This window comes from Fulmarus glacialis, unplaced genomic scaffold, assembly GCF_000690835.1.
Source record: "Fulmarus glacialis isolate BGI_N327 unplaced genomic scaffold, ASM69083v1 scaffold6175, whole genome shotgun sequence".
Lineage (NCBI taxonomy): Eukaryota > Metazoa > Chordata > Aves > Procellariiformes > Procellariidae > Fulmarus > Fulmarus glacialis.
Window position 1 is genome coordinate 1,099 of NW_009212245.1, and position 26,286 is coordinate 27,384.

A 26,286-nucleotide genomic window follows, 5' to 3' on the forward strand; every position below is an offset into this window, starting at 1 on the left:
TATTTCTGTGATAATAAAATGTCTCTCAGTTAAGACACTAAAATTAAGACAACAAAATTTATGAAGACTATTAAGTATTAATAATTCTTAAACAGTATTTTAGGGACTTGGAGGGCTGCAGATGTGTACAAAGAGTACATTCAAAGAATATTCTGGACTTGTGATTCACTACACTTCATAATAAAATACCTTATACGTTCACTTGTTCCTGTGCTAAAAATGTGTGCATATTGAAGCGGACTTACTTGTAGGGGCCAAAAGTGCTTTTGGGGGTTGGTTTGTCAGATGTCTTGTTTCTGTTCAGATACAAGGCAGCATGTATATCTTAATTGTTTTTTTTTTTTAGTTAAAACTTAAATGTTAACATGTTAAAGTTTTCTACATTCTGTTGTCTGGGAAACACTGCAGAAATTGCTTTAAACTAAGATCACCTTGTTACCGCTTTCAGGATTTTCTTTGACTTGTTGGGCCCTTTACCTTATGCTTAGTTAAGAAAGCATGACTTGTTCTTTATTATGAGATGCTTTGTTTTATCTGAATGTCATGGCTTCCTTTCATTTTTTCAAAGACATTTAAATTGTATTTCTTCTTAGTCTATTAGTATTTAATGTTCCTACTATGCTATTGAGAAGCCTGGCTTGCATGTAAGTCAGACTTCTTCATTTTCAAGTAGCTAGCTTCCTTCAAGACGTACTTTCAAGTTCTCTTTAGAAAGTTTTTTCCTTGAAATTTGGCAGATTACAATGAGTGCACCAAATAAAGCGCTAGAACTACAGCTGCAAATGAAGCAAAATGCTGAAGAGCTGCAGGATTTTATGAGAGAATTGGAGAGCTGGGAAAAAGATATTAAAGAAGTGGATTCTGAACTAAGGAAACAGAGTGGTGTCCCAGAAGAGGTAAAAATCACAAGTCCAGTGTCAATATTAACTCAGCTATTCATAATATGATAGTGTTTGTAATAATTGCTTTTTGCTTCAGCAAAATTATATGTGTTGACTTAAAATACCGGAATAGGAGGTGTGAGCCAAGCCAGCTGACTTCTTCCTCATCTGAAGTAGACCAAAGATTCATCTGTAAACTATTCCACCAAGGGAGCTGTGGGACAGTAGCATCTGGAGGTGATGGGACCAGTAAATTTTTAATTAGTTCCAGGTAGATCTAGGAGAATATTTCTGTCTGCAGTATCAGTATTACTTATTTATTGCTGCCTTTTAATGTATTGATGTTATTCTTCAGTGATACTCTGCAGAGGGTTGTCTTCTAAAACTTAACTTTTTATTATACATGTAGTATTTGCTATTATTATGTATTGAAAGATTTATACTTGCTGTCCTTAGTTGTTTTGTAGAGTTCCTGAGAACAGCTTGCTGGATGGATTTCTAAAATAAAATTAGCCAGTAGATAAACACTATATCTAGATATAGGTACTATAGATTCTTCAATACAAGTGACTTTCACATATCTGTTTTATAATAAATTACTTATTTCAATTTAGAATTTGCCACCAATTCGAAACAAGGCTTTTAAGAAAAAGAAGAAAAGCAAAAGTAAAGTCCCTTCAAAGATAACCACGGAGGAAAACAAGAAAAACAAAATCAAGTCTTACGATTATGAAGCATGGGGAAAACTTGATGTGGTGAGTCAGAGTATTTGCTTTTTAACTGAGTCTTGTCCACAGTTGATTCTGTTTTAAATAAGATTTTGTTGTAGTGCTGAGAGTTCAGTCCACAAGTCAGTATTTTACTGTGCTGGGTACTGTATGAACATAGAAAGTAGCTTTCTCCCAAAAAGGTTATGTGTTTAAAATCTGGAATATTGAGAAATCCTTGAGTTTTCTATTGACTGTGATCTTATCCAGCAGATTGAATTTGACTTTAAGGAAAAAAAATGGTTTAACAATAGGTCTATTAAAAGGTCATAATTCTAGTAGAATGTAAGACTAAACACAGCTGGCAGTAGTAGAGGATAGATCTGTCACTTTTGAAGTGTGGAATACTCCTTAGTAAAGAGGACTTTAGCTGTAGAGATTTTTAAAAACACGCTACTAATTCTCCTAAAGTTTTACTTGTACTATTTTGCATTGTTACATTGTAACAAAGGTGATAGTTTATTTTATCTGATTTCAGGATAAAATACTTGAAGAACTTGATAAAGAAGATAGTACTCATGATTCTGTATCTCCAGAATCAGACTCCGAAGAAGATGGAATTCGTATAGATACAGAAAAGGCTCTTGCAGAGAAGGAAAAGGTTGTAGCATTATAAATGTTTGTTATTTGTTATTTGCAAAGCAGCAATTTAGACATAGGAGCATTTGTAGTTTCTTTTAAAAGATTGTCCACTGAGACCACGCTTCTGGTGGAAGAATTGCCTGTTTGGAATCTTTTGTCTGTTTTCCTGCCCATTATTCCAAAATAGAAATGCAGTGAGAATTTTCTGTTTCTTCTCATCACTGATTGCAGCAAAGCCTGTCAGACTTGCTTAATGTATGCTTACGATGATTAATGTATTGGTGGTTTTTTGCTTTGAGAAGTTGGATGGCTGTATAGAATTGCCATACGGATCAAACGGGTGTTTACGTGAACACAAGATCTGAATGCCCCAAACTAAATCCCTAAGAATTTAAGATTAGTCTCTTTATGAGGCCAGTACATCTGGGAGTGTTGGGTGAACTTGTGTGTCTTCGTTGCCTTGGTAATGGCAAGTTGGTACTAGTTCAGTTTTACCTTCTTTTGCAAGTAGAATTCAGCAAGACCTATCTCATGCTTCATTGCCATGTGAGATAGATAGGCTAAATTGTATAGCAACTTCTGTGGTTCTGAGAAACTTCTTTGTTCACGAACAATCACCTAACACCATCTGTCAGTCCGCACTTTTCTTCAGTAGAGTTTCTTTGGGTTTTTTTTTTTTATTGTCTGCATGGGTGACATCTGTGTTCTTTCCCTGCTGCTGTGGAAATTCCTTGATGTATAATCTGCAGTCTACACAGATAAACTGAGATGTCTTTGACTATTATCATCTTGGCTGCAGTGAAGCAGTTGAGGGCACACGAGGTAAAAGTTGTGTCCCAAAGGAGGTAGAAACGAGAATATTTACCTTGGAAAGCAAAGATGCCAAATCTAGTTACTAAAAACTCAACAAAACTTCAGTAATTCTCTATGGCAATTTAGGCAGCTATGTGATGTGCTTGTTAGAAGTTTCTGGAAATGACCTATAGATATTGAAAATCAGTATATATTAAAACCATATTGCATAAATCATGAGAAATATTTAATATGGGATACTTAGAATATTTTAGTTAAAATAAATGTTTCACAGTAAAGCAATATTTTGTGAGAAATGTTAAACAAAAATATTTGAGCATTCTAAAATACAAATGGAATTTTTTCACCAAAAATTAGTAATGTGTCTGTCAATGTACAGTAATTTGCTAGAAAGACTTTTTTCTATTCACAGGGTAATAACTACTTTAAACAAGGGAACTTTGATGAAGCTATAAAATGCTACACTAGAGGGATGCATTCTGATCCATACAATCCAGTATTGCCTACAAATAGAGCATCAGCTTTTTATAGAATGAAAAAGTAAGACTTGTATTGTTAAATCGGTAATACTTTCTTCTTTGAAATGCTACCTTCAGATTTTTTTGTCTGGTTCTAAGTATTGATTATATTATTTATCATGCTGTGATACAATCTATGAAAGACTGTTGTTGCAACCTGCTTTGCATTTTCAAAGTAAAATAGGAATCAGCAGGACAAGGAATCTGGTAGTCTCTCTCATCTTTTTTTCCTCTGCTTTCATGCTAGAAGTTCACTATCTTCTGTGTTACAGTGTAAGCCTTCAAAAAAAGAAAAAAGAGAAGGAGAAAGTTCACTATCTAATTTGCCTTTCAGATTTAGTGATCTCTATTTCTAAGGCTTTAATTTGTTTTGGGGGAAGAAAGGGTCCAGGGGAGTTGGTTATTCTTTCTGTTGCAGTAGAGATTGTTGACCTCTGTTTTCCTTTCCTGTTTTGATGTATTCTGAATCTAGAGATGTTTAAATACTTGTTCTATAGCCCTTCTGAAGCATGTAAGATTTCCACTTCAGAGAGAATCTGTAAAGCTTGAGAGTAAGCTGAATCACTGAAGTTTTGGGGTTTGTTGCCTAGATGTGTCCAAACTAACTCATTCATATTTTTGATAGGTTTTCTGTTGCAGAATCTGACTGCAATTTAGCACTTGCTTTAGATAAAAATTACACAAAGGCTTATGCCAGAAGAGGGGCTGCTCGCTTTGCTTTGAAAAATCTTCAAGGTGCTAAAGAAGGTGGGTCTTTTTAAAATTCTTTCCTTAAAATACATACAAACTGTTCATCTATCTGCTTGATTAAAGCTTGTGTGATTTGCTTATTTGGTGTAGGAATTTAATTTCCTGTAGACAAAGAAATGAAATACCATATTGCATGTTCTTCTGGCAAGGTAAAATTGAAGCAGGAAGTCCAAATGATTGCTGTAGGTATTAGTAGTTCTAGAATAATTCAGCTTTAAATGTCTTAGAATAATGTGTTCCTTGCAATATCTCAGGCTTCTTAGGTAACTACAAAAAAGGGTTATCTCAAAAGAATGCTCTTATTTTATACTCTGGTTACTAGCCTGTAGTTCCTACCTGAAACACTGTTTTCTGATCTTCTGATAGATTATGAAAAAGTTTTAGAGCTGGATGCAAACAACTTTGAAGCAAAAAATGAACTGAAGAAAATTGATCAGGTAATGAGATTAATAGGTCCTAACGTACCTGTCATTACAGTGTGCTTATACCTCTTCAACTATAGTTTTGAAAGTGATTGAAAAATTTATTTTCAGAATGAAGACCCAAAGTCTCCAGTAATTGAAGAAATACATACAGACAGGTTCCATGAGTCATTTTACATTGTGCTTCAGAAGTTACATACCTTTTATTTACCAAGTAATATTCTGACTTGCAGTCCCTTATAGAAGTACATTTTCAAGAACAGTTTAGAATGATCTCTTCAATTTGCATTCAACTTACAACACAAGGACTTCTGTTAAAATGCTTGGCAGATTTTTGCATCTTAAAAGTTTAGAATTTATTGTAATTTATGTTACGAAAATGTGTAAGTGGGGGAGATACTTATTGAGGAAAAAAATTACATCTTTGCAGGCTTTGTCATCAAAAGAAAGTTCAGAACAGAAAGAGTTTGAAGATGCAGTCCGACCAGAATTAACAGACGAAGAGAAGAAGTGCATTGAAGACCAGCAGCTCAAGCAGAAGGCTATTACAGAAAAAGATCTGGTAAGTCACAGGTTCTGGTGGAACAGGAGAGAACTAGCAAAGAAAAGTGTTGTGTTGTGTTATTAGCTATGTGAATGTGTAAATTAAACTTGATAATGTCTTGAACTTCATAAATGCAATGTCCTTGATACAACCTTACTTGTTTCCCATTTTGTGCTCTAAAGGGAGTGGAGGGGGATAGTGAGTTCTGTTTGGACTCTTCTGGAGGAATAATTATACAAGGTAGCTTTTACAACCCAAATTGTACATGATAAATTTCAAATATGTAGTAAGATAAGTAAAACTCGAACTATATTTTACAAAGATCCCGTTTCTCCAGTATTATATATATCTTGACCCCTGCTTGTCCAAGTAGAGTTGTGGACTATTTCTTGTGTTTCCAAACTTCTGGTTACATGGTGAAAAGTAGTTATAAAAAGGACTTCAGGGAGAGCAAGCAACAATGACAATAAAAATGTATTTCTGGATACATGGTCTTGACTCACGGTAGGCTTATTGATTTCTCCCTCTCCCCACTGTTGCAATTAAGAAATAACATTATCAACTAAACCATCATTTTCTTTCTGTTCTCTTACCTAGCTATTTAACTTCTGACTTTTTATCAATATTCAGGTTTCCTATACTGGTTGTAGGAGGTAATTAATAGGAAAAGAATGAAAGCATACATAAAGTAGGTAAAAGGAACAACAGTTTGAAGAGGCCACAGAAAAGAATTTTTGGTCTAGTGCAATACTTTATTGGCAGCAGAGTTGATGCACTGTATGCCTGTTCCTGGCAACATGGATCCTGTCAAGTCTGAACTGTGGCCTTCGCTTTTTTGCCAATGAGTAGAGTAGTAGCGGATAACACATGGCTTTATGTTAGTGCTGAGAAGCAAAAGATTACTTTAGTCTCTTGGAAACAAACAAAAAAGTAATGTAATTTTGTTTTATGGAGCATTAATTAGAAAATAACAGCAACATTCGGGCCCAAGTAATATTTGAGGATAACAGTTTCATGGATGTAGCAGGGTAAAGAAGGATTTGTGCAGCGCAGAAAGTCATCTTGAAAGGGGAATTGTAAAGGTTCGGCTTGTGTTTAAGTTCAGGAGGTACCGGGTGGCTTATCCTGCACATCAAGAGTAAAGAAAAATCACAAGTTACAGACTTATAAGTCTGCACTTAAACTGTGCGTGTAGCAATTCTTTTTTAATCCTTGAAGTACTAGAAAAAATTAAGATTTTTTTTCTTTTTTTTGTGGTACGCCTCCAAGCTTAGATATGAAGAAATATGCCATAAATGTCTGCTCTGATGTGGGTGTTCTTTGTGATCCACCTTCTTGATATTGCGACCCTGTCTACTAAAAAGGATAAGAAAAACTCATGGCACTAGATCTTTCTCAGCGCTCTTGTTTTCTAACCTAAATATTACAGGGTAATGGTTATTTCAAAGAAGGAAAGTATGAGGCTGCAATAGAATGTTACACCCGTGGTATAGCAGCAGATGGCACCAATGCGCTTCTGCCAGCTAACAGAGCCATGGCCTATCTAAAGATTGAAAAGTAAGTAGAATTGCATATGCTATACTGTGTCTTTCTTTGCTGTGAACTAGACGGAGGAATGATCCAGTGGACTTTCACTCAAGCTCAGTTACTGTCACTCCTAATTCTAGTGTTCAGTATAGAATAAATCATGTTGAAAACATGGGAGTAAGGGAGAGAAAACAACTCAGTATGTGTGATCTTACAAAGAATTTCATGAGAAAGAAGTTCTGAGAGAAGAAAATAGCATCAGTATGAAATTGTAGTTTCTAAAGTTCGATTTTCATTCTTTCTTGTGTGTAAAATTCTAGATATTCACCTTTCTCAAAGGACCTGCCCAAAGCTTTATGTCTTTTTTGACTATAAAACCCGGTCAGCTACTAAATGTTGCACTGTAAAAAGAAGTGGATTATAACTTCTGACTTTAAAGGGAGTGGATAGAAGCTTTTTCTGGAAATCGTCATCTTTTAAAATATTTTTCTTTAACTCCACTAATGGAGACATGTATGTGTAGTTAGTTTATTTTTAATTAAGCTTTATACAAATAATCCAGTAACAGTAAGAAATGCATGCTTTCTAGCAAATGAGAGAAATTCCATATGACCATTTTTGAAGTCCAGATTTTTTTTTGATTCGCTGATGGTGTGGTAGTTTAAACCTTTTAAACTGGTAGCGTGAGAAGCAGAGAGCTGAGCGTTATGTTGGTCATCCGTTCTAACACGATGTGTCTGGGTATCTGTAGAGACAATACGTTGATCTCAAATTATGAGATTGTAAAATAGGTTGCACAGGTAGTATTTCTGACACAACATTTGTAATTTAGTACTGAAGCCATAGGCGACATCATAATGCAAATAACATTCTCAGAGAATCAGAGGAAGTGATACTTTAATTGAGTGACCAAGCAAGAAAATCGATTCTATATGATAAATCAGAGTATCATGGCTCTTTACATTTCAAAGAGGACCCAAACATAAAATGAAACAGAAGCTTATTGGTATTCTTATAAACCTCTAGAACTGGTAAGAACTGAAAAAAAAAAGAACAACCTGTTGCCATAAATTTAATAATAGATTGAAGGAGGAGAAGAAGAATGAATGAAAATGCTTTAATATGCACATAGTAGAATCATGATCTCATATAACTAAATATAACTGGGATGAGGAAACTTGATCTTACAATGAAGCAAATTACTTTAATGCAAGGATATACTGACTTCTCATTTGAAATAGTTAAGGACAAGTCACAGAAACTCAGATGTAGAGAAATTTATTCTCATGTATGCTTGCTTCTCCTGTCTTTTCTTTGTTTGCTTGTAATGGTATTTCTGTTTTTCAGAAGTACACAGCTATGATGCTGACTTTCATTTTAAGGCTATTTAATGTTAAAAGTGGACTCTGGTCTGACAGGCTTTAAGTATTAATTTTCACAGAGGAAGTGAGTTTCTCTGTGATGATAAAAAGAGAGTCAGTAGTGTGTCATGAGATACCAAAAGATTTGGCTGAAATGTCAAGGTGCTGGGAAGTCATATTTTATGTGTTTACTTTTATTGTACATTTTAGCTTGGTGGTATGTATTTATATGTATATAGGTAATTAAGGTCTGTCTTCATATTTTAATTGTTTTGGGTAGCTCTGTCTTTTCAGTTGAAACCACCTCTTTTAAAACTGATTATTAATTTTCTACTTCTCTTCTGCTGAGATATGAAGAGGCAGAAAATGACTGTACACAAGCTCTGCTCTTGGATGCCTCCTATTCTAAAGCCTTTGCCAGAAGAGGAGCTGCCAGAGTTGCTCTTGGAAAGCTAAAAGAAGCTATGCAAGGTAAGACTTTGAATTAGCCTAAGTGTGATAGGTAAGAGGTGAGTATAAGGACATCCTGATTTTTTTAATCTCCTAATAGCAATTAAATCAATTGCTGACTAATAGAGTTATCAGTGCAAAAGTTAAAAATGGTGGGGTTTGGTTGTATTTCATTGAATAAATATAAAGCCTTTTGTGTTGGTAGCCACATGATTGGAAGACAGTTTTGTGTGAAATTACAACTATTGTTGCTTATGATAAGTAGTAAGAAATAGTTTGAAAAATGTGCTTAAAACTAGGTCATGATATAAACATTACAATGACTTACCTGCCTTTAATTATTTTAGAGCTGTGAAAAGAAAACAGAAGGTTTAAAAATTTGCCAGGGGTACTTTGTAACTTGAAATGTCTACAGTTTTCGTATGTTGTTTCTCCACTCAGATTTTGAAGCTGTTCTGAAGTTGGAACCTGGAAATAAACAAGCAATAAATGAACTCACTAAAATAAGGAATGTATGTATACTTGTGACTTTTTTTTTGTAAGCCTATAGTAATAGAACGTTTTCATTCTTTATTGTGTAACTTTTAAAATATCTTATAATTATTCCTCAAACTTCTGATGTTTTGGACAACTTACCATTTTTTTCAGGAATTGGCTGAGAAAGAACAGTGGACTCATCAAGAATATCCTGCAGTATTGATAAAAGAAACGGAAATAAAAAATATAGTGAAACTGATTCATAATCCATTACACGTGAAATCAACAGTAAGTTGTTTTTTGTGAGTTGCTTTCTATAATGATGGGAAAAGCAGAGCTTAAAGTTAAAATCCACTTCTTGCTTATTTATGTAGACTAACTCCTGATAGATACATCTTTCCTGTGGAAAGCCCAAAATTTACAGATTTACTCTTGATATTTTTCAAGAACATAACTTCAGCATTTCCATGTGTGTGTAACAGTAGCCATGATGTAAGCATTCAGCCTACAGTACCACACACAGGAAACGCATGGTGTATGTGTATATCTATAATATTACATGGGGAGGCAACCCCACAACCTTCTCCTGGATCCATAGCTAACATTGCAGTTGAGAGCAGAGGGGAGGCAGTTGCGTCTCCACGTTTGCAGACTTGAGAAAGTGCTGGGTAAAATTCCCTTCTTTTCATCTGCTGTTTTACAGTTTCTATAGCAGCTGTAGTGGTAACAAGGCATGTTGCCTACCCATGTCATATGCTGCTGTCACCTAGAGCTACTGCGAGAGCCTTGAGCCTGCATTTTCATCCACATAAACTGTAGAATAGCTGGGTATTGGTTTTCAAGAAGCAATAGTTTTGGACTATGAATTGTCGGTGGTTATAGTCAGATTAATGAGTTACATATGACAAAATACAATAACACAGAGAGTAATACCGGCTTTCTTTATGTATCAGGCTTCCCCTTTTAGTACATTTAATCTTTATACATTCAGCAGTAAGTTGTGTAAATACCAACCGTGCTCACACTGTGTATGGAGTACTGTAGTGTTCTGCTCTTGATGATTTTAAAATGTTTGTTTACCTCGATTAAATATATAATTCAGATGGATAGTTTTAGCAGAAAATGTGTGATTATTTTGATCCTTTTTTTGGGGCGGGGGTAAGTATTATATGCTATCTATAATTAGATAACAATATTTTTAGAAACCTAAATGGATTTGTTGTGAAGTAGCTGAAATACTATGGACAATTATATTCGGTTTTAAATTTGGCTGCTAAATTAAGTGGAGATACTAGGTTGATTTGGGTTTTTTCCTTCTTATTGTGTTAAGGTAGAAAAAGTACAGATTGAGCATCTGTTCTTTTAGTACTGTCCAAGGATTGCAAGGAGAACTGTAATTTTGTTTCATATCCATCAGGCATCCTTCCAGTCTTAGCACAATGATGAGGTGGTATATTGTCAAAGCAAACCGTGTATTGTCTGTCAATACACCAACAAGACAGGTTTTTTGGGCATGATTTAAAGCAGTTTGCAAACTGCTGTGAAGACTTATGATGGAATTGTGTTAGAGTTGGATAAAGAAATCTGCCATTTCTAGAAGTCTAAATTGTTGAGTGTGTTTAAATGTGTGTATTTGCATCTGTATTTCTAGAGCAATGTACACTGTGTTCATGTTCAGCAAATGAAATTCCAAAGTAAAAGGTGATGAATTTTTTTTCTTTATTTTTTTTTCCCCCTGTAAATGGTGCTTCCTTGTAAGACCTGTGAAGGTGGTGCTAGGTGATGGTCAAAAATAATGGTGATCATGCAGAGATTAAACAGGCTGAAGCATTTTAGTTAGCATGTCCTCTAGTGGTGGATTTAATTACTTTACGATGTATGTTAACTTTGTCAACCAGCAGGGCTGAGTTACAAATATTTATTATCTCAGAATTTTAAGTTGAGGGTCAAGGCCTGTGTTGCTGGATACTTAACTTGTTCAGCTAAATTACAAAGCTTGACCAGGTCATTGGTCAAAATATATGGCAGTCCTTGCCCATTCAACCTTAATAGGGAAGAGAAAGCAAACTAATCTTTTTTTTTTTTTTTTTGTTACTGGGAAAACAGAATGCAGATTCTGAGATCCTCTAGGGTAAGGATATACTGGTTTATGAGGGTGAAGCAATAAAATGAACATATGAGGCTTCCCGTAGAATATCATGAAGTTTCCTTTTTTGAAAGTATCTTCCATGTGCACCACCACAGATGAAACTGGTTATCATGAGATTATTTAATATTAAACACAGCTGTTTATCTGGGGCCTGTATATACACTGATGTTGAGGCTACACACATGACATATGTGTTCTGTTTAGAAGCCTTTGCGAAGAATAGCCATTGAAGAAATTGATGATGACACACCAAATAGTGATTTGCCAAGCACTACTTCTTTAGTCAGTAACTGGAGGAATTCAATGAGTGTTGAAACAACAGAGAATCTAGATCAGGATGATCAGTTGACTACAATGGACATTCCAAAAGCAAAGCACTTGAAAATAGAAGAAGTCAGCGATACATCACCATTACAGTAAGTATAAAAAATTCTGATCCTCTTTTTGAAAGGTAAATGTAGTTGAAATGTAATCTTTATTTTGAGATTACTACATGTGATGAGGTATCAAACATATTGTGGAGAATTTGAATTAAAAAGAAAATATTGAAAGAAACTGCAGTTCTTGCACATCTGCCTCTTTGATCATGTAGTGGTTGGGACAAGTATGATCTCTCTAGTGTCAGATGGAAAACTAGTCTGGTTTTACATTTCAAATATAAAGAAATTCATAATATTTTCCTGTATGCCATACTGTCTTCCTTGTGCACTTCATCTTCCCTAACTGTGATCTTTGTTTGTAATATTTTAGAGCAGATTCTGAGCAGAGTTCAAACATTCTTTGCATACCACTTGTGTGAGAAAAAAGGAGCAGATGAGAGCGTTACCACTTTTTCCTCTGCTGAGCAGGCAGCCAGTAACTTCAGGCTTCCTCACAGTTCCCATGTTCCACTGCGTTAGCTAGGAAAACTCAAAACCTGTCTGGCTGAAACCATGCTGAAGTATAGAAGCCACTATCCTAACTTTATCCCTGCTAAGTGTTGAAACTCTACTTGTTGTCTGCTTAGGAGAGCTCTGTATGCATTGGCATCATCTCATTGTGTTAATAGTAAATACTTTTTATGGAATTCTGACTGAAGAATTTCTGTGAGAAACACCATCACACACACACCCTTTCCAGCTCAGTCAGATGGATTTACTGTGAAGTGTTGAAGAAAAAAGTGTATTTCTTAACCATTTTATAACTTCTGAAAAATAAATGGACTTAACTGACAAATTATAGGACAAAAAATAGCTCCACTGTAATCAGTGTTGAAAATAGTTTGTTCATTTGACATCGTTACTGTTTTGCATCGTGAAATTGTGGAAAATGTAATATTTTTTTGCAGCTGTGTACAGTAGAAATCTGTACCGCAAAATGCAGTTGTTTCCAGAAACAAAGTAGAGAAAGGCTGAGTATATTTCTAAGTATTTGCAGATGTCATGGTGGTTTGGTGGTTTGTTTGGTGTTTTTTTTTTTGTTTGGGTTTTTTTTTTTTTTTAGAAAAGGTGAATCAAGTATAAAGTTTCCATAATTTGAAGGGTTTTTTTAGATACCTGCTTGCACTAAAATACGTTACTTTAAAAAAAATTTGATAATATTTTAGATTTTTAAGGAATTAAAAGATTGCCAGTTAAGTCTAAGTGTAGGATTTCCTTAAATGTTTTCTTGATTATGTGTTTCAAAATCTCTCTGCAGGCTTCCTGCTAGTGTGAAAGGAACTTCGTCAGTGTTGCATCCATCCTTACCTGTGAACAAACAGAGAGAAAAAGAAATCAAAAGGTCATTTAGATCTGCTTCTCCAGTCCCCACCATTCCTGCAAATTCTTTCCAGCTTGAGTCTGACTTCAGGAAGTTGAAAGACTGCCCGGAAAATATGTACTTGTACCTGAAGGTATGACACGTAGTATTGACAGACAGTTTCTTAAACTGACATTGAAGAAACAGCACAAACTTAGGTGGAAAAGGTAGCTATGTTTAGAGTGTCTTTAACCATGTACAATAGTCCCTTTCTTTAATTGCGTTCTCATAATACTAAGTAGCTTGATCCACATTTGAGTATTTCTTTTGTGCCTGACTTTTCACTTGCCTCACTTCGAGTGCAGTCTCTGCATAATCTGTCTCTTCTTTAAAACATAGGCCCTGATTCTCTAAACACTTAAAAACATTAGTAACCATGTTAAATTCTAATTTTTCAAATGAATGCTTCTAGGGTAATTAGACATAGCAACATTCTTACCTCTTTAAACTGAAGAAATGCTAGAAACACATCAGTCTACTTAATGTGTACTTCTGCTTATATATATTAAGGAAAAAAATTGCTTAGAACCCTTTAAAAAAAAGTTAGCAATCACCATCACAAAAAACCCCAAATAAAAAACCCCAAAATTACCTCCCTAGCTCAAACTGTGCAAGTGATTTGGTTTTCTTTTTTGCATGCACTTTCTTCTTTCATGCACTTCAGCATTGTCCAAGACATCCTAAAAACTCATTTCTAATTCTCAAAACTCAACTGTATTTTTTTGCTTAAAAATAACACTTTTAATTTTTCCAAAGCAAATAGAGCCTTCGCTTTATCCAAAACTGTTCCAGAAGTCCTTAGATCCAGACTTGTTTAACCAGATACTGAAAATTCTACATGATTTCTACATTGAGTAAGTTTAACTCCTTTGTTTTACATTGCTTATTGCTATTCTGGTTTTTGTTTGTTGGGGTTTTTTTTCCTCCCTAGCTCCACCCTTGGCCTTGAAAAATTATTTCCAGCATGCAGCATTACGTGAGCATGATGCAATAATTGGAATGATTCAATTGTTCCTTCTTAAGAAATTACACATATCTTGAAAAATCAGATAGAAAAGAGGTAAAGAAATAAATATGTTTTACTGTATGTTGTTTAATTCAGTTCTGCTAAATAGCATCAGAAACTGAATATTAGACTGTATGAAATAATTTTTGTTCATATTACTGTGTATATTCTGTTATCACATATAATTGCATGATATTAGCTTTCTATATTAACTTTCTGAAGTGGAGAAATACAGAGGGTTTCATTTTTGTGTAATGCTTATTGTGATGCATTCCGACTTTTATTTTTCATTACCTGCTAGCATTTTACAGTAGCCAGTAGTAAATGTGTATTGGAGCTAGAAAGTCTCATAAGACAGGACCTGACAATTATTTTTGAAATTTCTATCCATGCTACCATTTGAGTTTTAAAGTTCATTTTGCCAGTCAGAGGCAGTGTGCTGCTTCTCTGAATTACTCTGCCTGAGAGCACACACTCAGAATGTTTTAGGGTGTTTTGGAGAAAAACAAATGTTAGCCTTTCCCTTTTTGTCTTTGAAAGTAAATATCCATCATGTGGGTCCTACATTTGGTGGTATGACATGTAAAGGCTAGGAAGTTGAAATTGTTTGCAGTAAGGTAAAAGGCATTTCTTCTGGAGGGAGACAGGACAAGTTATAAAAGAAAAATACTATTTGTTGTTAGTATTTGTAACAAAGACAGTGCCTGTTTACTGTTGACCTGAAGAATGTAACACACACACAATCTAGGAATTTTCTGTATGGATAAAAATGATGGCAACTGTAGTGTAGTGCTTTTTGCTGAGCATTCCTATGGCCACAGGTGCTACTTCCCCTCACACACCTCGATGTGTACAAAAATGGTGAAGTTACGGCAAGGTGTAAGCATTAAATCATACAAAGCTATTCTGTACATGAACAGCAGTCAGTTTGCATCAATCTAGGTTGTTATATTTCTTCACTCTTGCTCTGTATCAGAAGGATATTGCATAAAGATTTCTGGATGTTCACTTTTTGCTTCATGGGTGGAAGAATGAACAGGAAAGGTGAGAAAGGCAGGGAATGTGAGAGAGACAGAGAAGGGAGTTCCATTGGTCATTTAATTTCTTGTTCGTGAAGTCTTTAATATTGCTTGCGGCTACTGAATCTTTCTAATCAACAGTAGTTATTTTTATATTTCTAATAATCTTTTTCAGGAAAGAGGAGCCATCGCTCATCCTTGAAATCCTCCAGAGGCTATCTGAATTAAAAAGATTTGATATGGCAGTAATGTTTATGTCAGGCTCAGAGAAAAAAAGTAAGTAAATTCAGTAGCATCTTTTTAAACTTAGTTTGTGATAGTCTAGAATCTAGCAAGAAATACGTAAAATTTAGTGCTATTCTTGTTGTTTATTCCATGTAATAATCAGTTAAGGTTAGTTAGTTGTCTAGCTTTTTGATTTTTTTGGAAGTTAATATGAATGTCATGTAATTTTTCTTAGTCTTTTGATTCCTTATTAATTGTTAAGACTTGAAAACTACAGCTAAATGCTTTTGTTTTTATGAGTAATACCACTGCATTTTACTCTGATAAAGTAAGCTTCAGTAGCATTTCAGTTTGTAGCTGGTAATGTTACAAATTTATGAATTTGTATGAAATCTTATAACTGACATGCAAAGTATCCAGATTAGACATTTTCCACAATTTACGACCATTTCTTGGCAATTCTGACTTCACTGTTGGCAAAAAGAGTGCAAATGTCTCTAAACCACTCAGCCTGTTTGTCTCTGTCCTGTTCTAAAGGCATCACTTAGATTAGTTTGCAATTCAGGTTGACATTGGCTTGAGTTCATGGTTTATAAAAGTGTTCTTTGTCTCAGACATTTTCTTTATTTAGCACACCAGACAGACTATGTGTCCTGGTTTCGGCTGGGATAGGGTTAAATTTCTTCCTTGTGCTGTGTTTTGGGTTTAGTATGAGGAGAAAGTTGATACACTGATGTTTTCAGTTGTTGCTAAGTACCCTCCTAGTCCAAGGACAGCTCCCATGCCTACTGACTGAGCTAGGTACACAACAAGATGGGAGGGAACATCATCAGGACAGCCAGCCCAGCTGGCTAATGGGGTATTCCATACCATGTGACGTCATGCTCAGTATATGAATGGTAGGCGTGATCCAGGAAGTACCGATTGCTACTTGGTTATCGGTCAGCGCGGGTAGTGAGCAATTGCATTGTGCATCACTCATTTTGTATATTCTATCATCATTATTATTATTATTTTCCTTTTTCTGTTCTATTAAACTGTATTAATCTCAACCCACGAGTTTTTCTCACTCTCACCCTTCCGATTCTCTCCCCATTCCACAGGGGTAGGGGGAGTGAGTGAGCGGCTGTGTGGTATTTGGCTGCCTGCCAGGTTAAACCATGACACTATGTAACAGTGAGACACTTAAAAGCAAAACATTTCTCTGGGACCAAGCAATGTCAAATTTACTTTCTACAGCTGAGTTTCACTAAAACTTTCAAAATTTTGATATGTGAATCTTCTTAAAATAAGGTTGCTTGTTGGACTTACTGAAGCGCAAGTAAATTTCACTTATGAATTGCATTCACGCCTTTAACCTGATGTAAGCTTTATCTGTGATCTGGCATTAATGTTTATCTTTTGCACTTAATGGCATAATGCCAAGATAGTAAACAAAATAAAAGCTGTCTTTTTATGTTGTCAGGATTATATACCTGTTTAAGGAAATGTTGTTAGGCAGCTTGTGGACATCAAAACAAAGTGAGAGCTTCCCTTTGCTACTTTTTTCCCATCCTCTCAGTAGTTCTAAAAATTTGCTCGTATTTCAGCTATATAATCCAACCCTTACTGTCACTGAGGAAAGAGTTGGACTAATTTACCTTAAGAGTGTGAATCACAGAAATAACGGTTTGTGTTGGGATTCTCTTTTACAGTTACACAGGTGTTGTTCAATCACATGAACCACATGGGATTGAAAGATACTTCTGTTGAAGAATTGGAGAAGAAATACGGCATTTTCTCTCAGTGAGATGACTGACGTGTAAATTTCTGTTTCCGTACTTCTTTCATGTGGAAATCAGCTGAAGAAGCCTATAAAGACTGGAATTTTGTTGCTTTTGTATAAGTAATGGAACTCTTAAACTTGATTTAGCCAAATGGCAAGTGCCTGAAGAGATAATTATCTAGTTCTGCAGGTACATTTGCTTTCTAGCACCTGAAACAATATAGATCTGCATTGTCTTCAGTGGAATCTGCCCCCCAAAAAATTGGGCAGATTGGCATTCAGGATTTGTACTGTAGATAAAGATCTTTATTAAAAAGAAAAGAAATATTTATAAACATGTCTTTGGTAAGAATCAAATGGTGTATATTACAAATGTGCATGTTTTTTATTTTAGAAAATAAACTGAATGTTGAATTGAAGATACTAAATTTTTAAGGATTTTCTTTTTAATTAAGGTGCCTAAATCATTCTTCTGTAAGGATACACAACATCAGAACATGCAATGTGCAAAGCGAACCTGAGGTATGATAGCCAAAAAATTCCAGAATTCTTTACTTGACTTTACCCAAAAGCTGAGTTTTAGCATTGACAGCTGAGGTACTCCTGTGAATCTCAACTGTAATTGCAGAATAGAAGGAAGTCAAACACTGTAGAATTAAACTAAAAGTATAGGAAAAACACTTTTTGCCTTATTTGGAGAGTACTTGTAAAGTAATCTGATGAAACTTATCTTTTGGGTCCGTTGTTCCTAACCAGGTAAAGCCCTTAAGAAGCCTCAGGAAGCTAAGCAGAATACCTTTCCAGTATGAAGAAGAGAAAGGCATGAAATCACCTGAAATTCTTAGATGAGATAAGAAATAGCTTTAGGCATAATACACTATTCATACAGTTCATGTGACCAGAAGAAGGAAATAACAGCACTTGTCAAGTATACTGTAAGACTTAACTGTAGTATCCAAGTAGTGGCATCTAAAAATTTGCCTGTGTCTCTAGGCTTGACTGCTGTCTCTTTCATCCTGCTGATACTAATATTCTGTCAGTTTGCTTTCATCCTGATTCAGCCTTTGTGCTTTACTGATGCTTCTCTGACTATGGAAGCTTTCTGACATTAATGCTTTTGTTTTGGTAGTTGGGCTCTTTTTCAGAGGAACGATTAAACAGCTATAGCATTCAAAAAGACTTCAAACTTCCAAGATGGTTTAATAGGAAAAGGTATGAATGTTACCTTATATGTAGCCAGTATTAGAAAACTAATTTTAAAACATTTGCAGCTGTGTAATGTTCTGGTTCAGGTATAATCTGGTTAAAAAAGAAATGTAACTGAGCTACATCCTTGGGCTGGGTAGCAACTGACATGAATGGAGTACTAGATCCCTAAGGTAGCTTCCAATTAGCCCTGGAACTGAGCGCTAGGAGAATAGCCAGTGTTATTGGGGAAATGGAAGAGCCTTTATATAACACTGCTAGCAGCTTACCTACAATATGATCTGTTACTACTAGGTGTGTCCCAAGTTACTTGATAACTGGCTATTTCTTCCCCTTGTTGTAAAGCACTTCTGATAACGTATCAGGGATACTGCTGTAACTAGTAGAAGAGGGGGGCATTAGTTACCGAAGTAATTTTATACATCTTTGTAGATACAGCATACCTTCTTATGGACTGTTATGAGCTCTTCAGTGTGGAGCAGAGGTGTATGCCTGACTAGGTTATAATAACAGAACGTTTGGTACATTCTCAGAAGCTGCTTCTTGAAGGCTGTTGGATGAAAACAGATGATTGTAATACGGATCCTTGACAGTAAAAGCAAGATGATAGCGGAAGGATTTGAAAACTGCAGGCCAAGAGTCACATACAACTCCACTTCATCCAGTCAGCTATGCTTTTAATGAGAATAAACTGCTATGTTTGGTTTCTGGTCTCACTCCTGCTTTTACGGAGATTTCTGTTCAGGATTTGTACATGGTAAAGGAGGGCTGATTTGAAAGGAAGCTGTTCAAGCCTGTAGAATTTGGTGGGGTGGATGGGTGGACCTGATTCATGTTGCTACTGAACTTAGGCCACGAAGTTTTATCTTGCAAGTGGTACGCTACTGTAGCCTTTTGCTTTTATTTCTAAATGTAACATCTGATGGTGACTTGCTAAGTTCCTGAGGTTACTTTTCAGTGCATGGAAAACAATGCAAGATGGAGAGCAGAATGCAGGCATTCAGAGAACTGCTAGCTTTACTTGCTCCAGGAGATGGCAGTGTTTTTCCCTTCTAAACTGTTGGAGATTGCCAGACCTCTGAATTGAAGAGTTTCATGAAACATGGAGAAAATTCATAGATCTGAAGTAAGTCAAGAATTCTTTCTGGGGAGAGAAGGGGATTTTTTGTTTTTTTTTTTGAATCCGACACCCTCTCAATGGTTCTATCCCTATTGTGTCAGGGGAAAAAAGTCTAAGGTAAATAGTGTGAGGCAATTAAACTGTGGAATACTTTATAGCCCTTTGCTATGTTATGGCATTCAAGGTGTCAAAAATCTAAGGTCATGTTTGCTGCAGTGACTGATTCAGACTTGAGTTTTGAATGATTACTTTACCTACCAGTATTAAATGTTATATTTTTCTAGATGACTTCTTAACTTGTCAAGATAACTTTTTAATTTGCATATTGTCCTCCGGTAGATATGGGAGACACTCAAACTCCATATTGTCTATTGATTTCATCATCTAGGTGGTTAGAATATCGATGGAACTGATCCTAGGATACACTTCTGCAGAACATCCTTACATCTTTCTGTTTTAACAGTAGACTTTTTTTTTAATTTTATTTTTTTCCTTTCTGATAACTGTAGCTAGCTCTGCATTCATACAGTAACGGTTTCATGTGAGCTGTGTTTGTCTTGCTTATAAGAATGTCCTGTGATAGATGTCAAGATAAAGATTACTACTTCTACTGCTTTTTCATTACACTACTGTGGAAGAAGGGATTTTAACATAACTTGTTCTTGGCTGACTTGTGTCACTTACTGTGGAAAGCATAAATGAGTATAGTTTGAGTACTTGTTCCAAGGTATTTTTTAGAATTAAAAATTCATGATTTTGATTCTGGTCAAAAAGTTTTTGCTGCTTCTCTTCTTCCCTGTTTCTTCCTGTTTAAAAATGGGCGTTTCAGCTTGCCAATTCTCAAATATAACTACTATTACTGTTTTTGAGGCTACTAGTTAACATATCATATTAATATAAGATTAACATACCAATTTTTAACATATCTTATAAAGAAGTCTTTGGGGCCCAGAGAACCGGTGAACATCGAACTTCAGGAAACTTACCTTCTAACCCATTCTTTTCTTTTACTAGGGAGAGATCTTTCTTTGTCAATGATGTGAATACAGTTGCTTGTAGTTGCCATCACTAGGGAATACTGCAGTGAAAAAATCCATTGAACAGTTTGTTTCTAATGTCATCAGTTGTTTTTCTTCCATCTTGCATAACTAACAGTTCTCTTGTTTTTTTTTTTTTTTCTTTTAATGCAGGTGCACTTACAGAGCAATCTCTTATTCTTGCCAACTTGCTGGTTATTTTGTTTTTCTCTTTTGGTTCTGATAGGGTCCCTGTGTTCTCTTGTTGCTCCTACTTAATAATTCTTAAATAATCTGTCCTCGTTTCCATTACTTACATGCTTTTCTCTTCTGAGATCGTTGAAGAGCTCTTTGTTGGTCAGGTTGGTCCCTTTTTACACTTGCTATCCTTTCTTTCCATTGGTATAATTTGAGCTTGTTATCATGATATCATTTATTTGGGAACTGCCAGGTCTCTTGTACCCTTTTCCACCCTTAGATTTTCCTCTCATGAAACCTTACAGAGCAGTGTTAGAACAGAGGAAAAGTAGAGGGAAGACTAAGTGCATGAAGCTTTCAAAGTTGTGTTTAGGTGCTGTGATGTCTAGGCAGCTTGAGATTGCTCTACTGTCAGTATTAGAAACTAAAAATTTAGAGCATTAAATATACATTCTCTTTTCTCTCCTCCACCTATGTCCCATCTGATGGCAAATGTAAGCCAAGGAGGCTGTGCCAGTCTTCTACCACTAGGTTTTTTCTTTTTTCTTTCAGTAAATTAGTGCTTTTCTAGGAGCAGCAAGAAGGGCCTTGATAAAAGTGTAGGGCTGCATGTTTGTTGACTCTCATTTCCCCCAAGGTGAGATTCACCCTGTAGCTTTTCTTTCATAGCAGCTGTCAATTACACTATATTTTTCTTTCTTGGATCTTACAGAGCCAATGGTGTTCTAAACTGCATTGTATCACCGCTGCCTTTCTGTAATGCTTTCATAACTTCCTTAAGGTGTATTTCTAAGGGTTGTGTTATTCAAAGGACAAAATTACCCTGCAAAATCCTTTGTTATTGATTATCCTTGAGAGAGCAGGAAACTAGCCTGACCTCTCAGGAACGCATCCTAAGTTTGAATCTAGTCTTCATTTAGTATTGGCAGGTGTAAGTCTGCCAAATGACCTGGAATTGCATTAGTGATTAATCTGACCTTATCTGCTTTGCTGGTTAGACTTAGGGAAGATACAACTTTTGGAATAAAAGGTGAAATTCTATTTTGCACTGTTGTCGCATTTCTTAAGTATGTAGTTCAGCCTGATTGCAGCAGTGAAGTTGTGTGGGTTTTATGCATCTGTCTGTTCCTTTTTCTTTGTACTATTTCACATAAACCATTTGTATCAGATCTTTCTCATTACATCTGTCACCATGTGCCGATTCCCTCTCTCTGAATTTCAGTCTTCCTTTTCAATGTGCCCTTTCTGTTTTCCATCAGGTTCAAAACATTGTATTCTCCATTGCCTTCCCTCCTCTGTCATTAGTTGCAAGCAGCTCAGCCTCTAAAAGTGTCATTTGAAGGCTCCTTTTAGTTTTCTGAAAATTTCTGCTCAAGACTCTTTGTTTCTGAAGGCTCCTTCCAACAGATCTGCTTCTTCAGGCTCCATTTTGTAGGAATAATCTACTCTAATGTCTGACTTTATAAACTAAAGCAAGTACAGCATAGAAACCAAGGGAATTTTTTTTTTCTTTTTTTCTCTCCTTGCTTCCTGTTCAAGTGGTTGCTGAGTTCAGTTGTGGTTGGATACACTGGAATCTTTTGCTTTCTTAATAGTAGCAGGAAGTAGTGTTTGCTTTCCAGACTTCATCTTCAAACTTCAGACTTTCCAGTCTCTCTTCTGACAGTTGTTCCATTAATAAAGTTTAAGGTGACGGGGTATTAGATAAATTTGGTTCCTTGTTCCTTCATACCAAGTAAGTCCTGGGTTTTAAATTAAGAAATGTACCATTAGGCACAAATACTGATTACGTTAACCAACAACTGAGTATACGAAAGTCTTCCTTGTCCTGATCCATAAACTATTAATTTAAAGTCTTATTTTGTGGCTTCATACTTGGACAGGTCTGCCACAATGAGCTGAGCAGCAGATCAGAGTCTAAGTGAGGAAACCCGCAAAAAAACCCAAAGAAACAAAAACCAAACAAAACCCCCAGATTTTTTGCTTTTATATGTATTACAGGAATGACTGCTTGTACTTCAGGTTGCAAAGGCATATACTCGGAGGCAGCTTTCTCCCTAAAGAATCAGCAGTCTGTACGACTATCACCAAAAAGGAGAGGAGGATTAAATGGTTAATTTGCTTGGCTCTGATTGTGATGGGAGAATAGTATCTGACTCCTTAAGTTGAAATCTGGTGTCTTTCTGGCTACACCAGGCTGAGTACTCAGTTTGACAAGCAGTGCTTGAACTTGGTTTATAATGAATTGCTATCACTTTTAGAAAAATCAGGAACACTTTGCTGACTTCAGAAAAGTGTACTCCAGAGTCTTCATTGGGAAGTGGAAATGCTGCCAACTTTTTCTAAAATAGCCTGAAGTTCAGATTGTTGAAATAAGAAGTAATGAGCTACTGCTGTATGCCGCTGCGTGTAACACCATGTAGCACATGAGCCTTGAGGAGTCCAATTCTGTCCTTGGTGTTAAGATTTCTTTGCATTTTGTGATTGGGTTCTGGTGATTGTGAAAATTAGGAAGGCTGTTACACAGTTACAAATTATTAAGTGCAGTATTTAAGTGAAAATGTCTGTGTGTTTTCAACGGATGGGTAAAAACATTTTAGGGAATATTTTTCCGTACAATCTGTAACAAAGGACGGACATGAAAGAAATGCTTAAGAATTTGCCAGATCTCTGAGATTTTCTTCTGCTTCATGTTTCATTCTTGTATAGATAAGCTTGTATAATTGATTGGTAAAGCTGTCATATCTCACCCAAAAATCTGCAAGCATTAATTGAGCTTAAGGAGAACATCATCTTTGTTTAAATTTTTATCATCCCTGGACTTGAAAATTAAAGTAAGAGAGAGAAGTAGCTTCACTCTTTGCAGTGGTTTGCAACTGTCAAGCTTTGGCTTGATCTGACCTTGAGAGCCCTTGTCCTGCATCCCACACCCGGTTGCACTTAAAATACTGCTGCGACTGACTTGATGCTGACTGAAAATGAGTACAGACAACAGCAAGTGGGGTCCTACGTGGCTGGAGCCTTTTTGAGGAGCTGAGGAGCAACCTCTACTTCATTTCTGTCTTAAATTTCAAAGATGATATCTGGATAAAACAAATGCTTTGCAGCTTGATTAACTGTTTGCCTGCTTTGTTCAAACTGTACCTGTGTTGCGTGGTTTGAAGTACAGAGCCCTGGTAGTCCCTGGGGCTCTGCTTTCTGGTTGTCTTCCTGGCTTTCACAGAGCCCCGGGTGAGGCAAATGCCCTGTGGGTCTTGTACGAGGACTCGTACCAGTGGCTTGTGGTCACTGGCTTGTGGTGGCACAGAGTAAGTCCTCCCTCCAGGGGTTTGCAATCTAAATAGACAACGTCTAGCATAGTCTCCCCACTGTTAGAGATGTGGGACTGAATGCCTGGAGAGGCTGAGGAAAGACTTCCCTTTTTGCAGTAAAACCCTTTCAGTGGGTGGTCTGAGCTGACTTGATGATTTTTCCCTGAAGGGGAGTGGGAAGCCCAGCTGAGAGGGATGAGAGATGGTACATCTGTCTGGGCTGTGATGGAGACAGGGCCATCAGCTGACACATCATGTCATCTGGGATGCAGAAGAGGATGCGTTTTACCAGTGTGAGTGCCAGCTTGTTCCCAGTGTAATACAGGAACTCAGTGACTGGTGGGTGAAGAGTAGGAGACATGAATTTCCGTTTCACAGGACTCAAAATCAGCGTATTTTTTAAGAGTTTCAATATTCAGTGTTTTCAACATTTCTCTCCACTTCAGTAAAATCTAAACATTAATGAATATTTTTAACATGAGACTTGGAGAAGCTAGGAACTGAACAAACGCCACTAGCCCTTTTTGAGCCCTAGGTCTGTTTTTAGTAACTTCAGCTAGCTTTCCTCTCAGAATTTTGTCCTTGTCTTTGTCCTTTCATGCTTTTGCCTGTCACATACTGGGTTTATGTGAAGCTGGCTGTACTAAGGACAGATTCCTGCGGTCAGTGTTCCCATTATCAGATTTTGTCAGAACAGCTCTGCTGGTTCAGAAGCAAAGAAGAAATTTGGCTTGATCATGATACCCATGTGCTGTATATAAAACACCCAGAGAGTCTTCAGCTCTATTCCTACCTGGTTTGCGCTGATAGAATCAGGAAGCCACTGCACCACACCGCCAGACCTCCAGCCTCAAGTCATTTCATAAGGCTTCTTTCTCCAACTGCAGTAATGCCAATGCAAAATAACATTATAGGGATCAGCTGCTGTGTTCAGAGTCTGACTAGGGGTCTTGTTTGTTCCTGTTCAGGTACCTGGGGTAACAATATAGGGCTCTTCATCTTAAGACTCTCAAGCCTTAGAGCTTGATAAAGGAAGTTTGTTTATCATTCCCAGTTGCCTAATGTGTAAAACAGAGCTTGTGCTAATCTTCATTCCCTTTCCACCCTCTAGGCTGATACTTTGCCATCCCTCAGCCTGCCTGTGCTCTCTGTCATTGCCAGTTCCTGGCTGAATATAGCCCATGCGTTTGTCAGAGCAAGAGGGACATTTTAAATGGGTTGAATTAAATCAGAATAATAGACCAAAACAGCATTTTCAGGCGCCTCAATGTATTTGACCTCCCTGTGTACAGGATTTCCCCAGGTACAGTACTGCACACTGACAAATTTCAGAACTTAACAAAATGGCTGTTTCCAAACTGATGAACATCTGTTGGGAGGTTGCCAAAGACACAAGTGACAATTAGATGCCCATATGCCTCTGAATCTCGGGGGGAAAAAACAGCTGCATTATACAGCCTACAGGAGCAGTGCTAGGTATGGCTTTATTACAGACCGCAGGGACACTTGGACTAATCAGTGCTTGGGAAAAGAAGGGAGACCAGGTGATGAAGTGAGTGACAAGATCAAGCCCTTCCATCATTATCTTCCATGATTATAATGAATTGCCCCACTTTTGTGCATAGCCCCACGCCTCAGGCAAGTTCCTTCCTAGAAATTAGTTGTCCCGTAAATTCAAGATTTGGAATTTGTTTTCAACTTTATTGGTAAGATATAGCTGTGCTGTTTTATCCTTCTGCTTAGGCTTTTCCTCCTCTAACTCTTATGTTCCTGAAAGAGCAAAGCACGTTTGATTAGTTTGAAAGTCATGTGGAAAATTGAAAAGACACCATCGCAGAAGGTCTCTCTTTCAACAGCAAATGGCTGTGTCACCCTGCAAACTATAAAACCTTTCTCAAAGAGCTAACTTGCAAATGTTGATAGTTTGTTGGTTTTTTGTTTTTATTGAAAGCATTCTGGGTTTGCCACCCCAGTGTCTCAGGCTAAGAATTATTAGAAGAGCTCCCATACGTCATCTATGACTTGAGACATTTAGAGAGAACTTGATTTCCCTCAGGAAATATTTTTCAGATAATTCTGCCTGAAGATAGGCTGATATGTGACAACTTTATGTGTCTTTCTAGATTTTTATAAGTACTCTTTTCCCTAGAGAAAAGAGAATTAATATTTCCAATAACTACGTTCTTTCCCATAATTGCTCTCTTTTTTAGCCTATCCCTTCTTCCACTGCCTATATGCTGCCTTTCTGCACTGGAGCTCTGCCAGGATACTGTCCTTAAAGGCTTGCCAGCTCTCCTGAGTATCTTTCAGAGCTGCCCCACAGGATCCCACCTACCAATTCCCTGAACAAGCAGCAGTCTGCTCACCTGGAGTCCAGGGTCTGTGCTGTACTGCACTCTT

General features: G+C 36.6%; 1 protein-coding gene across 1 annotated transcript; it reads left to right on the forward strand.

The window, feature by feature from the left end:
- The first annotated feature begins 739 nt into the window (after positions 1-739).
- Positions 740-17,459, forward strand: RPAP3 (RNA polymerase II associated protein 3). The gene is made up of 16 exons (XM_009577804.1): positions 740-896; positions 1,496-1,636; positions 2,127-2,249; positions 3,456-3,583; positions 4,187-4,308; positions 4,678-4,748; positions 5,164-5,295; positions 6,707-6,834; positions 8,515-8,636; positions 9,057-9,127; positions 9,264-9,380; positions 11,446-11,657; positions 12,919-13,114; positions 13,777-13,874; positions 15,221-15,321; positions 16,965-17,459. The coding sequence occupies exons 1-16, from the start codon at positions 744-746 to the stop codon at positions 17,057-17,059; spliced, it is 2,010 nt and encodes a 669-aa protein (XP_009576099.1). The 5' UTR covers positions 740-743; the 3' UTR covers positions 17,060-17,459.
- Positions 17,460-26,286: the final 8,827 nt, after the last annotated feature.